This window comes from Balaenoptera acutorostrata, chromosome 16 (genome assembly GCF_949987535.1).
Source record: "Balaenoptera acutorostrata chromosome 16, mBalAcu1.1, whole genome shotgun sequence".
Classification (NCBI taxonomy): Eukaryota; Metazoa; Chordata; class Mammalia; order Artiodactyla; family Balaenopteridae; genus Balaenoptera; species Balaenoptera acutorostrata.
This window is the reverse complement of record NC_080079.1, coordinates 77,014,286-77,029,200: the sequence shown is the minus strand read 5'-3', so window position 1 is coordinate 77,029,200 and position 14,915 is coordinate 77,014,286. Positions and strand designations below refer to the sequence as shown.

At 44.0% G+C, this 14,915-nt stretch overlaps 1 protein-coding gene across 2 annotated transcripts in view; it reads left to right on the top strand.

Moving 5' to 3' along the window:
- The window catches only part of NID1 (nidogen 1), a 94,662-nt gene extending 81,215 nt beyond the window's left edge, over positions 1–13,447 (top strand). For both annotated transcript variants that reach the window (XM_007170773.3, XM_007170772.2), the window contains exons 15-20: positions 1,881–2,007; positions 5,625–5,796; positions 7,606–7,763; positions 10,262–10,385; positions 11,069–11,181; positions 12,185–13,447. In XM_007170773.3, coding sequence (XP_007170835.2) covers positions 1,881–2,007; positions 5,625–5,796; positions 7,606–7,763; positions 10,262–10,385; positions 11,069–11,181; positions 12,185–12,306 — 816 coding nt within the window. In that variant the 3' untranslated portion in view covers positions 12,307–13,447. The remainder of the gene's footprint in view (positions 1–1,880; positions 2,008–5,624; positions 5,797–7,605; positions 7,764–10,261; positions 10,386–11,068; positions 11,182–12,184) is intronic.
- Positions 13,448–14,915: the final 1,468 nt, after the last annotated feature.

Sequence of the window (14,915 nt, the reverse complement as noted above, 5' to 3'; positions counted from 1 at the left end):
TGAATAGTGTTGCTATGTACATGGATTTACAAACATCTGTTCAAGTCCTTGCTTTCACTTCTTTTGGATATAAACAAGACCTGGAATTACATGGTAATTGTATTTTTAGTTTTTTGAGGAACCACTATACGGTTTTCCTTAGCACTGCACCATTTTGCATTCCCACCACCAGAGCACAAAGGTTCCAATTTCCCTACTACCTTGTCAACACTTATTATTTTCTGTTTTTTAATTGTAGCCATCCTAATATGTGTGAAGTGGTATCTCATTGTGGTTTTGATTTGCATTTCTCTAATGATTAGTGATGTTAGCATCTTGTCATATACTTATGGACAATTTATATATCTTTGGAAAAATGTCTATTCATATCCTTTGCCCATTTTGTAATTGGGTTGTTTTGTTCTTATTGTTACTGAGTTGTAGGAGTTCTTTATATATTCTATCAACCCCTTATCAGTTACATGATTTGCAAATATTTCATCACCTTCCATGGGTTGGTTGCCTTTTCACTTTGTTGATTGTGTTGTTTACTGAACAAAAGTTTTTAATTTTGATAAGATCCAATTTATCTAGTTTTGCTTTTGATGTCATATGCAAGAAATCATTGCCAAATCCAATGTTATGAGGCTTTCAACTATGTTTTCTTCTAAGAGTTTTGTATTTTTAGCTCTTACATTTAGACTTTTGCTTCATTTTGAGCTAATTTTCGGATATGGTGTATGGTAAGGATCTGTGTTCCTTTATGACATGACTTTTGGAGGGCAAGTGTCTGCTGATAACCCTGATTCTCCCAGTAAAAGAGCATCCTGGTCTTACACTTCTATGGTCCCCAGGGCCTCACTTTGCATTTCCATATACATTTTAGAGTAAGCTTATAAGTTTCTACCAAAAAGAAAAGAAAAGGAAACGAAAGGAAAGGAAAGAAAAGAAAAGAAAAGCCTGCTGGGATTTTGATATGGATACCACTGGATCTTTAACTCTATTTAGGGATAGCCTAAACTCTATTTAGGATATCTTAGCAATATTAAATCTTATGATCCATTAAACTAACATCTCTTCATTTATTTGGGTCTTCTTTAATTTCACTCTACAGTGTTTTATAGTATTCAGTATAGAATCTTGCACATTTTAAAATACTTATTCTTAAATATTTTGCTGCTATTAGAAACATTATTATTTTAAAATTCTACTTTTTGCTGGTATGTAGAAATACAATTTTACATTGACCTTGGATCCTGCAACCTTGCTAGATTCAATTTTTAGTTAAAATATTATTATAGATTCCCCAGGAATTTCTACATAAATAATCATAGTCTTAAAATAGAGTGATTTTACCTCTTCCTTTCCAATATTTATGTCTTTTATTTAATTTTTATGATTTTCAGGTGGGCAAAGATTTCTTAGATAATATACAAAAAGCATTAGCCATAAAGAAAAATAAAATTGCACTTAATACAAATTTAAAACTGTTGCTCTCCAAAAGCATCATTAAGAAAATGAAAAAGTGCTATTTACTGAGAAAAAATATACATATACATACATACATATATATATGTGTATGACAACAGATTTTTATCTGAAATATATAAAGAAATCCTTCAACTCAATAATTTAATTTTTAAAATGGACAAAAGAGGGACTTCCCTGGCGGTCCAGTGGTTAGGACTCCGCACTTCCACTGCAGGGGGCATGGGTTCGATCCCTGGTCGGGGAACTAAGATCTTGTATGCTGCGTGGCACAGCCAAAAAAAAAAAAAAGACAAGGACTTGAAGACAATTCATTTCAAAAGGTATCTAAGTGCCTCTAAGCATGGGAGAGAGTCCCGCCATCATCATTCACTAGTAGGTGGACCACTCTCACCACTGGTCTGCACTTCCAGGATAAAGTCATCATTGGACTGGCCTTCGACTGTGTGGACAAGATTGTTTACTGGACCGACATCAGTCAGCCTTCCATTGGGAGAGCCAGTCTGCACGGTGGAGAGCCAAGCACCATCATCCGACAAGGTGGGCAAGCAAATGTCATTCTTCCTTTTCGGTTTTGCTTCTAGCAGCCCACGTGGCTCTTGGGAGAGAGGGGAGGGGTGCAGTGTATGGTTGCTTACAGGATATGGTAATCTGAGAGGGGCTGGGTTCTCAACCTCAAACATCGCCCTTTCCAGCCTTCTCTGAAGGGTCCTCTGAGGACTCATCACTAAATCATGAACATCTTAGCTGGGATTTGTTGCTAGCCTGAGGAGAATAAAATTAAAACAGGGTAAGTGTCCATGCCTGTCTCTGCAAGCTTCTGTAGCCAGTTTTAAGGAATAATAAAGGCCAAACTCAACCATCCAGTTTGGATATACATTTCACCCTCTGGCTGCTGAGCCTAGAACCGATTCTCAGACTGTCTGCCCCAGGGTGGGTGGTCCATCAGGCAATACGCAGATGAATCGTAAAGATGGGAGGATCACGAGCATATTGGCAGATATTGTCCCTGAGAAGTGAGTCTATTCCCAAGACAGTTTTCCAGTTGAAGGGCTGTCACTTCAACCTGTAACCTCATGGTGGGGTGGGTCTCCTCTCTTCTACCTCACCCCCACTGGACCTTGCTCAGATTGCCAGAAGAGTACAGAAAATCAGGCTGAACTCTTACAGACATTTCTGGTTTTGTTGCATCACTGATGACAAAGCACATGGCACTTTGGCACAGCTTACCCCTCAACATTTAACCTCAATTCCTTAACTTATGGATGCTGATTTAAGCCAAGGACTCTATTATGTTAATACCTACCTTCAACAAGTCAAGGCTATTTTAGGTGGATATGTTTTTTCAAGATTCAAGTCCATTATGACAAAAATCCAAGGACCTGTAAAAATTCTCCTGTACTGAAAAGGTCAAATATTACACATTACTAAGTCCGTGACTCATCAGCTGACTTGCAGATATTTTCAATCAAAAGACATTGTCATGCCAATGATATTTGCTGTGTAAAATCATCTTGTTTCCTCTGCAAAACACTCAAATCAAAGATACATCCTTAAAATATATGAGCCTCTTTGGTATTTCTTTTTACTTGGGGCCAAGTGTAGATTTTCTAATTTCCAATTTAACATTTCCCTAGAAATTGGTACTCTGGAAGGGTCCCTGTGCCTGCGAAGTAGCCCCTGAGGCATGTTTTTCCTTCCTTGACTCCTTCACAAGAGATGATGTAGCAGGAATTAAACTGAGGTTGAGTTAAATATGTCTGACTTTGGACATAGACCTCAAATCCTTTTCTGGAATCCAGTATGCTATTTAAATAATGTCTGCTAGTTTTCATGGCTTGCTTTAATGAACAGAAGTTTGAAAATGCCTTTTTGTATCTTATCACTGTTAAAAATGTTGTTGCTATTGTCTGTGATTTAACTTCAAAACCCAGTGGAAGAGGGGAGTAGGTCATCGTTTGCTATTTCCTGTTGCTTTTGGAACTGATAATCATCCAAGAAAGCTATAAGCACAGTAAGAAACATTCCAGACAAAAGCCCACTGTGAAAACACAGAATTAAATCAGAATGTGATCTTTGTAGAAGAAAGATCCCTAGGGATACATTTTTTTTTTAATTTCAAAAAGAGAGAAAGAAACTTCCACTTACATCTTCATCATGGTATGTGTTGGTACATTCCTAGTGAGTGAAAATGGCAGTGTGTATCTTTTCTTTTTCTTTTCTTCCTAATTTCATAACGTCTGAATCCTGGGTTTCTCTGTCTTTCCTTGAGTTAAAGTCCTAGCCAAATATCTTTGATAAGTATCATCTGTTTCCTTTCAACATAATCAGTGTGGAATACATTGCCCTGACGTCTTCCCATCTTGCCCTGACTCACAGCAAAGATGAGGTTTTCCAGGCCTTTCCTTTGGCTCCTTATCCCATAAAGAAGTATTTTCCTGGTTGGGGAAGGAGGTATGGTTGCTCTTGGGTTTGACGTCAAGAGCAGGGCTGTTTATAAAGAGACAACATGACATGGAGTTCCTTCCTGGAACTTGTAAAGAGACACTCATTGAACAGCCTTCCCTGGTCCCACTGTTCTGTGTGTGTCTGAATAGCTCATGCCTCTCAGACAGGATGTACTCATTCCAAATATACCCCAGAATGATTTCTTCTGATATTGTCTGAAAGTTGAAAGGGGCCTTTGGAGTTCAGTCTCACCATCCCTTTGCCTCTAGGGACATGGAAAATATTTTAATACTTTATAAATCTTTACTTTTGGTTAGAACAATAAAGAACTTGTTTAAAATTAGAAACTGCTGTTTTTAATTCTTAATAAACTTCCTCTGGTGGGGGTCCTTTGAGGGGGCTTAGACATTGCCGGCATTCACAATCATGATTGTATTAGGGGTCTAGTGAAAGCCGATGTGGAGGGGGCTGAAGGTCGGGATTGCTTCTCTATTGATGAAAGAACACAGTGCTGCACCTGCCACAACTAAGGAGCCAGCGAGCCGCAACTAAGGAGCCCGCCTGCCACAAATAAGACCCGATGCAACCAAATAAAGAAAGAAAGAAGAAAAAAAAAAACAGTGCTGGGATGGTTTCCTTGTACCAGGCCCCTGGGGCAGGGTAGCTCCATCCTCGGCTCTCCCCCTTCCTGTTTCCACTTCCAGCTGTACTAGATGACCTTCGATTCTATAATCAGCAGAGGGGAAAGCATCCCAGATGACACCAGTAAAACCCTGGTGGGGTTTTAGCTTTTAGCTTGATTGTATTTCTAGTCAGGAAACTATTGCAATCTTGAACTCCTGATTAGGTTAGGTGGGTGCTGAAGGTTCCCATTGCAGTCAGCTTATGCTCTGGCAACCCCTGGCTTGGAAATCAGTTGCTTATAGCCTAGTAAGGACTTCTGGGTGCTATTCACAATTCCTGACACCCCTTCTTTGTAATCCTAATACTTGTATAAAAGTAATAACAGCTGTGATTTCTAGCATATATTAGTTCTCTGAAATGACCTTTTTTCCCCATTGATGAATAAGGTAAATCTGTCCTGTTCCCATCTTCAGATCTTCCTGTGCCTCTCCTTTGCATAAGGGATAAGCGCTAAGCTCATTAACACGGGCGTCCTAACTTCATCTCTGGCCACCCTCCACCCTCGGGGTCTCCAGCCACGCAAAATGACATACGGTTTACTTCGGGCCATGTCTTTTCTTCCTTTAGACCTATGTGCTGGTCCCACTACCTGGAAAACCTTTATCCAGGATCTTTGCCTGACAAAGTCCTGTTGTTTCTGCAGGAGCCAGCTTTAGGAGGTGTAATCTCCCCCAGGAATCCTTCCCTGGTCTCCCCAGGTTGAGTCCAGTGTCCCTCCTTCATGTTCCCACAGAACCTGGAACTCAGTCTGAACTGTGATTGGCTGTGGGCTTCTTGAAGGCAGGGCCACAGCTTCAGCATCTTTATGGGCCTGGCTCCCAATGTGAATGTCCATCGAGGGAATGAGTAGCATTTTTCAATTTGTCTCTAAGTGTTACTTATCTTAAACAACAAGCATTTAACACTCTCATTTGTTTTTTCAAAGTGCAAGGATTGGATGCCAGGTGAAATAGCACTGAGTAATCAGAAAAACCTCATCTTGCTTGCTTTAAAAAAAATCAGGAGTGTTTGGTGTTTGCTTCTAGATCTTGGAAGCCCAGAAGGCATTGCTCTTGACCATCTGGGCCGCAACATCTTCTGGACGGATTCTCACCTGGATCGGATAGAAGTTGCAAAGCTGGATGGGACCCAGCGCCGGGTGCTGTTTGAGACTGATTTGGTGAATCCCAGAGGCATCGTAACGGATTCCGTGAGAGGGTATCTTTGCGTAAATCTGTGTGTGCGTCTCTTCTATTTGCATCTGCCCTTTTGGATTTTCTCAAATGTTAGGCTGTAACTCCAGCATTGCTCTCCTGAAATGAATGAGTTTAGGATGAGTGAGTCTACAGTTGGTGGCTTACAGATATCCATGGTGAAATGGCAGTATGTTTACGTGTGATCATGGACTTGATACCATGTTCCACTTTCCAATCTTTTACCAAGAGCCTTTGTAAGTTGACAGCTCAGAAATTGGGTATTTCCACTTGGGTTGAATGTGAATCAACACCTGACTTGTATCGACCCCAGAAGAGTATCAAGGTAGCATAAATGTCCCCCTGGGGCTCCTTCCTGGGGGCCAACCCAGCACGAACACCTTGGAGTCCCTCCCTATGGGTTTTGTCAGCGTATCAGTGCTTTTTCTCCCTTTCCCTTACTGCAAGCTCTACATCTTACACCCCAGGCCCGTGTCTCCTTGACGCTTTGACTCCTTCCCTTTGAGACCACGTCTCTTGTTCTGTGGCCACTCAGCCACCTCCCTGACAGCAGGTGCCTTGACCACTGCCTCTGCCAGCCTTGCTTCTGGGCCTCATCCCCTGGGTCTGCTGTGCCTTCCTGTGTGGTGACAGCATATGGGAATTATTCCCATGTGTTTATGTCAGTTATGGTGTTCTGGGTTTTTTTAAACAGTTTTGCCGAGATATAATATGTAACTTACGTTTAAGGGGAGTAAAATCGTGAGTAACAGAAAGATTCAAGCGAAGAGCCAAATCCAAGGGTCTTTGCAAAGGAAAGCATGTCTTGACGCCTGCAGATCCTTTTTAGCCATTCTGTGTCTCAGTGTCTGCTAATGTCTTCACCATGGGTTCTTTTTAAGTGTTTTTTTTTTTCCTTTATGAACTTATTTTTTAAACTTTAATTTTTTTTGGCCACACCTTGCAGCTTGCAGGATCTTAGTTCCCCGACCAGAGATGGAACCCAGGCCCTCAGCAGTGAAGGCGTGGCGTCCTAACCCCTGGACTGCCAAGGATTTTCCCCTCTTTTAAAGTGTTTTTTTTGTTGTTGTTGTTATTTTTTTAACTTTTTTTTTTTTTTTTTTTTAACTTTTTATTTTATATTAGAGTCGAGTTGATTTATAGTGTTGTGTCAGTTTCAGGTGTACAGCAAAGTGATTCAGTTATACATATACATGTATCTATTCTTCTTCAAATTCTTTTCCCATTTAGGTTGTTAGATAGTATTGAACAGAGTTCCCTGTGCCGTATAGTAGGTCTTGTTGGTTATCCATTGTTTTTAAATTAATTAATTAATTAATTAATTTTTTGGCCGCGTTGCGTTTTCAGTGCTGCACACAGGCTTTCTCTAGTTGTGTCAAGCGGGGGCTATTCTTTGTTGTGGTGCGTGGGCTTCTCATTGCAGTGGCTTCTCTTGTTGCAGAGCACGGGCTCTAGGCGCACGGCTTCAGTAGTTGTGGCACGGGGGCTCAGTAGTTGTGGCTCGTGGGCTCTAGGGCGCAGGCTCAGTAGTTGTGGCGCACGGGCTTAGTTGCTCTGCGGCATGTGGGATCCTCCAGGACCAGGGCTCGAACCCATGCCCCCTGCCTTGGCAGGCAGATTCTTAACCACTGCGCCACCAGTAATGTGTACATGTCAATCCCAAACTCCCTAACTATCCCTCCACCCAACCCTTCCCCTCTGGTAACCATAAGTTCATTCTCCAAGTCTGTGAGTCTTAAGTGTTTTCTAAGTGAACTTTTTCTCATGCATCTTCATATTTTTCTTCCTCTTTCTCCTCCTTTTCCTCCTCCAGGAATCTTTATTGGACAGACTGGAACAGAGATAGCCCCAAAATCGAAACTTCCTACATGGATGGCACAAACCGGAGGATCCTTGTGCAGGATGACCTGGGTTTGCCCAACGGGCTGACCTTTGATGCCTACTCATCTCAACTCTGCTGGGTGGATGCAGGTGAAGGAAAGCCCCAGGCCTGGCTCCTGGGGTTGGAACAGTGCTTTGTTTTTTACCAATTATTGTTACCCCCTGTACTATCAAGATTATCTGTTATGGGGAAGAGAGCATAAGATAACTGCTTTTTTCCTGCACAAACAATAGCTGCATATCTTTGCTCTGAAATTTATTGTTTCTCTAGGCTTGACACAGTCTAGGGAGAGGTCTTAATCCTCCAGGTCAGGGGTCAGCAAACTACAGCCTTGGGCCAAATCCAACCTCCTTGGTATAACCCAGGAGCTATAAACGGTTTTCACATTTTTTAAAAAATTAATTCATTTATTTGTTTTTATTTTTGGCTGTGTTGGGTCTTCGTTGCTGCGCACAGGTTTTCTCTAGTTGCGGCGAGCAGGGGCTACTCTTCGCTGCGGTGCGTGGGCTTCTCATTGCGGTGGCTTCTCTTGTTGCAGAGCGTGGGCTCTAGGCGCACGGGCTTTGGTAGTTGTGGCTTCAGTAGTTGTGGCTCATGGGCTCTAGAGCGCAGGATCAGTAGTTTTGGTACACAGGCTTAGTTGCTCCGCAGCATGTGGGATCTTCCCGGACCCTGCAGGGCTCGAACCCGTGCCCCCTGCATTGGCAGGCGGATTCTTAACCACGGCACCACCAGGGAAGCCCCGGTTTTCACATTTTAAAAGGTTATATACAGCACGTGGAAAGGAGGGCCTCTGGAGTGGGGAGTTCTGGAGTTTGGAGAGAGAAGAATGTAGCTGGAGCTTCAGCTTCCTATTTGCCACCAACAAAATTATCAGCATCTTCCATCAGCCATGCGCTATCGATCCCTCCCTCTCTCCTACTCATTTCCCTCAAGCATTTTAAGAAGCCCCAGTGAAGAGCCTTAAAGAAGCAGCCCAGGATCATGCATTCTCTTTGCCTCTTGGAAAACAGGGAAGCCTCCATGGCAAGTTCCCACCTCACATAGGAAGAGAAGGGCCAAATAAAGGGAAAAGAACTTTCAAAGATATAAAGAAGGTGTCTCATTCCTCCACATCCAATAGTACTTGTGTACAATGCTTTAAAAGATGGAAGCAAAGTTTGATGGGCCTGCCTGCAGTTACCAATGCCATCGTGTGCTCTGGACTCTACCCATTTTTACTGAGTGTATAATCTACATAGTCATTTCTAACTGAGTACTACACCATAATACGATTTCACCGAGGCCTCCAAAACACTGTGTATTTTAATTTGCATTTTCATAAGACTATTTGGGCAAGCTCAAGTGGTAATGCAAAATTTCTTATTATAGGATACTTCAGAGTTTCAGATTTAAGACAATGACAACTTAATTCACTTGGCGTTAGAGCTATCTAAAATTTTTTTTAATCCATAGACTTTTTTGCAAACAAACTAGTTGGCTCAAATGTATTAGTCTCACACTCCTGCTGAGGCTTATTTTATATTTCATGTGCAAGAATCTGAACATCTCAGAAATGTCAGTACAAATCACACATTCGGCCTAGTCATATTCATTTTCAGTACGGTCAAGTCTTCTCCCAAAGACCAAATAATTTGATATAAATACTCCACCTTTCAGATTGGGGACAAACTAAACCTTGGCATTTTCAGTAAAATATTTGTTTACACTAATAAAATAGATTGATACTGTAAAATAAATAAATAAATAAAAGGTTATATAAATGCTTATATAATGTCCTGGATTTTGCCTCTTGGCTCACAAAACCTAAACTAGTTACTAACTGGCCCTTTAAGAAAAAGTTTGCTGACCCCCCCAGAGCCTGTCCTCATCCTGATACCTATTAAGCAAGTCACAACTTAACGTTCTTGTAGCTCCCGCTTGTCCCCAAGGGCTTAGGCAGGACTTGAGGCCAAGGAAGATAAAGTAATGCAGCCCTGATGTGTGCTCCTGCCCGGGCAGATTTGGGGTGTCCCTCGGGCGAGGGATGTGGGCAGGATGCTTGGTCGGGGAGGAATGTCAGTCATCCATCAAGTCTCCCTTGTGTTCCTGCTTTGTTCTAGACACTGTCAGGTGCCACGGGGGATGCAGGGAGTAAAGCGTGCACAGTCAAGTGAAAGCCCAAGCCTTAAGTTGGTCATGATGCGGGTATTGACGCGAGGCTGTGCAGCTTGGCGATTCTAAGGGCTCTGAATGCAGGGAGGGGAGGTTTGGAGAGGTTTCAAGGAGGAAGGACTTGAGCAGGAGCTGGAAGATGGCATCGTTCCTAAGTCCCCGGGAATTGGTGAGACGGGGTGCTCTTCTTCTGCTCCAGCTTCTGTCTCCCCATCCGAACCGGGTATGGGTACTGGATGGAGGGGGTGTGGACCAATGAGGGGCCAGGGAGGATGAACAGACAACTTTGCTGTTTAGAAGAGCAAGACTTGTGTTCTCTAGGATATGAGCCTGTAACGCTCACTCTCACCCTTGCCCTCATTACTCTCGTTTTTGGACACAAAGGGGCCATTTCTTATATGAACAATGGACGACTTGTGTTTGCCCCACACAGGCACCCATCAGGCCGAATGCCTGAAGCCCGATCAGCCCAGCAGACGCAAGGTTCTTGAAGGGCTCCAGTATCCTTTCGCCGTTACAAGCTTCGGGAAGAATCTGTATTACACAGACTGGAAGACGTACGTCAGCAGCTGGAGCGCGGGGGGCGGGGGGCCTGCCCTGCCGCCCTCTCTGGAGGCCACGCCCTTCCCAAGTGGCCTCTTGGCTTGACCTTCCCGCCTCCAGAAGTGCCCCCTCTGCCTCGCCCTCTGGTTGTCAGAGAGGAGGGCAAGGAATGGGAGGCAGGGCCTCTAGGGGAGCAGGGGTTGCCATGTGTCATCTGGATGCTCCTTGATGGGCAGCTTCAAGTGCAGACTTGGACTTCCTGAGCATGTCTGTTCTCTCCCCAGGAGCCGACCTCGGTCACTTGGCTGGTGGGCACCATGCCCCTATTTTATTTTAATTCTTAAACTGCAGTATTCCCAAAGCCCCTTCTTGACCAGCTCTTCCTGCAGGAAGGTGGGGTTAAACCAAGCAAGCAGATGTGGCAAGGGCATCTGTATAGAAAGCCGATTTCCCAGCTTGGAATTTAGAGCTGGAGGGAAGAGCTAGCTGACCTTTGTCCATTTTTTTTTTTTTTAAGAAGCCAGAGAACTGCACGCTTGTCTCATCCCAGGAAGAGAGAGGGATGGCTAGGAAGCAAGGCCAGTGAATCTGTTTATGGCCTCCAAATTATCCCCCAAACAACAAAAGAGGCTGCCCCCTAGAGAAAAGTTCAAGACATTAGATGTATTTTAACCTCCCGTCCTTTGGTGCTCTGTAGGAATTCCGTGGTCGCTGTGGATCTTGCTATTTCCAAAGAGACGGATTCCTTCCATCCCCAGAAACAGACCCGGCTGTATGGCATCACCACCGCCCTGTCTCAGTGTCCCGAAGGTAACTCACCTGTGCTCTAACTGGTCAGGGGGCTGGGGGCACTCTGGGGCTCAGAGCCCACACTCTGGCTGCTACCTATGTGGCCTCTCGTAGCCCTTATCACATGGCAGGTGAGACACAGTCCCTTCCGTCGAGGGTCTTCATTATTGAGTAGGTGAGCCAAGATGAATCAATAGAAAATGTTAAGGAATGAAGTGGATAGAGGATAAGGGTGAGGAAAAGTATCAACTCTTGGGCTGGGTCTAAAAGTATGCGGTCTTCAGGTTCCAAGGAGGAACATCAGTGTTAGGATCTCTGCTGCTTTAAAATCCATCCATTTGGCCTGACAGCAACAACAGTAATTCATAATAATAATAATTACCAGGCAAACATGGATGTGATACTTACTGTGAGCTAGGTGCATCACATATATTAAGTCACTTAGCATACTAAGTGCTTTGTATCCACTAGTTCACTTAATCCTTGTAGCAACCCTACGAGGTAGGTACTATTATTATGCTCACCTTATAAATAAGGAAACTGAAGCCACTTGCCCAGAGTCACACGGTCACTTATGGTGCTCACGATGGCGGAACTGGGGATGAGCTATGCAGCCTGGCTTGAGTCTGTGCTAGGTTGCCTCTCCAAATTCTCTCCCCTAACCCAGCCTCCTTCCTGGCTTCCCTCCTGTCCCCCACTCACGTGGCCAAGCTAGGTAAAGAGTACATTGTGCTTTAAAATTCCAACTCCATGTTCTGATCAGAGCTGGAAAACCCTCCCTGAGATCTGTTTAATAGCTTCAATGGTAAATCTGCATAGCCCCCAGATCAGGAATCAAGGTTTTTGCACATCTGGCAAATCCTTAATGATGAGGAAACAGCCGATAGATAAGCGGAGCTGAGTGCCCTGTGCAGCCTTCCCTGTTCCCCAGGAGCCCCCACAAGCTTGGCCTCCCAGAGACCAAAAAGGGGTCTAGTATGGAGGCCACTCTCCTAGCTGTTGAGCTGACTTCTGCCTTTTCCAGGTCACAACTACTGCTCAGTGAACAATGGTGGCTGCACCCACCTCTGCTTGGCCACCCCAGGAAGCAGGACCTGCCGTTGCCCTGACAATACCCTGGGCGTTGACTGTATCGAGCGGAAATGAAGACAAGAGTGCCTCGTTCCCTCTCTAAAGTATTTCACAGCAACACCCTACTTGAAAGGGTCCAGACTGAAAACTGTCTGACCTGGTGGCTAAGTGGCCACCAGGTCCAGGGCCAACCCAGCCTGAGCCCCAACAGCATTGCCCTCACTGTTCCCCAAAACATATGCCCTGCAATTCTGGAATGGGAAAGCCTCTACTCCTACACAAAGACAGAAAACCTCTCTGACCCCAACCCTCAGACAAGCTTATACAGCCCTGAGTGAGGATTATATGCCCCATCCTGGTGCTGGAAACTCTCCCCAACCTTAACACCCCAGTGGTGAGCAGAACCTCCCCAGGCCTGAGCTGCCCCTTCCCTGTGGCCTTACGAGCTCAGCCTCACTCTGAGATACCCATCATCCCGTCAGCTGCTGAACACACCAGCCAGGATTGTCTAGGCAAGGCTGTGAGCAAAGGAGGGAGTTAGCCCTCCCACACTTTCGTCTTGGTGCTCTGATTTCCCTCTTTGTACTCCTGGCTTTTAACCCCTGAGTTCTGTACCACCTGCATCCTGCCCAAGGCCCACATTATAGAGAGCAAGCCCCGCTTTTTGGTCAAAACCCATCTTGTCCGAAGGATACATGGGTATTCGGTGGATGATACTGAGCAGCCTCTCCCAGATAAGTTATTGGCAGTTCAGCAGTAGTCTTTGGTGGTCAAAGGCTCCAATCAGAGGAGTGTCCAGTAGTAGGAATTTCAATGTGTAGAGTCAGATGTTTGAGGATGGGGATTCTATTGATGTGCCTTAAATTATACCAGAGATTACCAGAGCACTTGGATCCTAGCATCCGGTCTCTGGGGCGGCACGGCCCCACTGCTGGCACCTGTGTCCAGCCTCCTAGCGGAGACCCATCTGAGACACAGGCTGGGGCTGGTACCAGTGACGACACCCCTATAGTCCCTCACCTCTGGCCTCCACCCATGAGATCCAATCTACAATCAACCCTAAGCTTTCTTCTCCTTTGTTTCTCCCTCTATCCAGGGCCCTTGCTGGCTGTATTCTCATGCAAAATCACAATCCAGGAGGGCCAAACTGAAGATTTATACTAGTGATCCAGACCGTTTATTGCTCATTGGTGTAATTAAAAGGACCATTGCCACATTTCATGTGTATGTTTCTACAGTTTGTTTAGAAAACCTCTCCTGACTATATATAGCTAGTGGGATTTTTTGTTTGTTTGCTTGTTTTTTTTGGTCAACTGCTTCCCAGTGTCCTAAAATGATAGAAATTTTGGATTTAAAGCTGAGAATAAAGAATTTGAGTCAGTAAAGATCAGGGTAAGGGAGTAGAGAAGACTCAGAAGTATCTCAAAGAGATTGACCAAGAGCAGGAATGGAAAGCCCAAGAGAAAGGGTGGAGGAGGGGATTTAACAATAGCAATGAGAAAAACTCTTAAATAACGCCAAAGAAAAAAATGGTATGTTCCTTGCCAGAGAACACTTATACACTTGACATGGAAGAATATGCCTGTTTTTCTCCTTAAGGAAGAGACCCCTCTTCTTATCTGCAAACCTCAGGACACTCAGCCCCTCCCACCCCCTTTTCTGCAGTACATGAGATCTGAATCAAGAGAGCCTTTCCTTGAATAATTGGAGTTTGTTTTGAGAGGCACATATATCCCCAAGAATCACAAGGTTTGGGGAACACATGGGTCTTTTATATAGCCCAACCCCATAAATTAGTTTAATTTTATATTTATCATTCCATATTGAGCCCTCTATATCAAATGTTTTGTCATGACTTTGTATAATGTTTATAACTATCTTATTCATTTTATTAGACTCATTCTAAAATTTTGTAAATGATAAATTCTTTAACTGTGGAAACCATTGAAGGTGCTTATTAACTGTTCCCCAGATTTGTACAAGTATTGGATGATTCTTTGAGTTTACAGCTGTATAAATATTAGTGCAGAAAATAAATTTTTTTTTTTTGTTAAAAAATCTCCCTCTATCTTGTATGAATGAAGATATTTAATCTCGGGAGGCGGATTCACAATGGAAAGATAGCCATTTAATAATCTGCAAAACCTATTTAGTCCCCAGTGTTATAAGGGATGGTTTGTTTCCCAAGTGAGTCCCTGAACTTAGGGGCTGATATTTGACTTAAAAATTAATTCTATTGTGGACTTCAAATCACCCTTTTAAACATTGTTTTCATTTTTTAGAAAAATTGTAGCTACAGGCAATAGGGTTTCCTGATTCAGTTCTGAAGATGAGCTGTGCTTTTCTCCCCTCCGGAACAAAGATACCTTCCTGACCTTGGCCACGGAGTGAGACCCCCATTCTGTTCGAAGCTGCCACCGATGGGAAGTGCCACCCGTGCTGACCCCTGGGGGGATGAGAATGGACCGTTGACTTGGACAGAGTGAAGGGGGCTCAGAAATAGCAGGAACAAGGTGCTCAGAGCTGAAGTTGTAGAGAAGGGACCTGGTACGTCAGGGCCTGCTTGTAAAATGGTACCAGAGTGGAATCAGTTACAGCCTGCCAATGTGGATTTATTGACAGGGACAACTTACGTGAGGGCTAAAACTTCCAGTGTTTTATTCTGGTCATAAAATCGTAAAGGT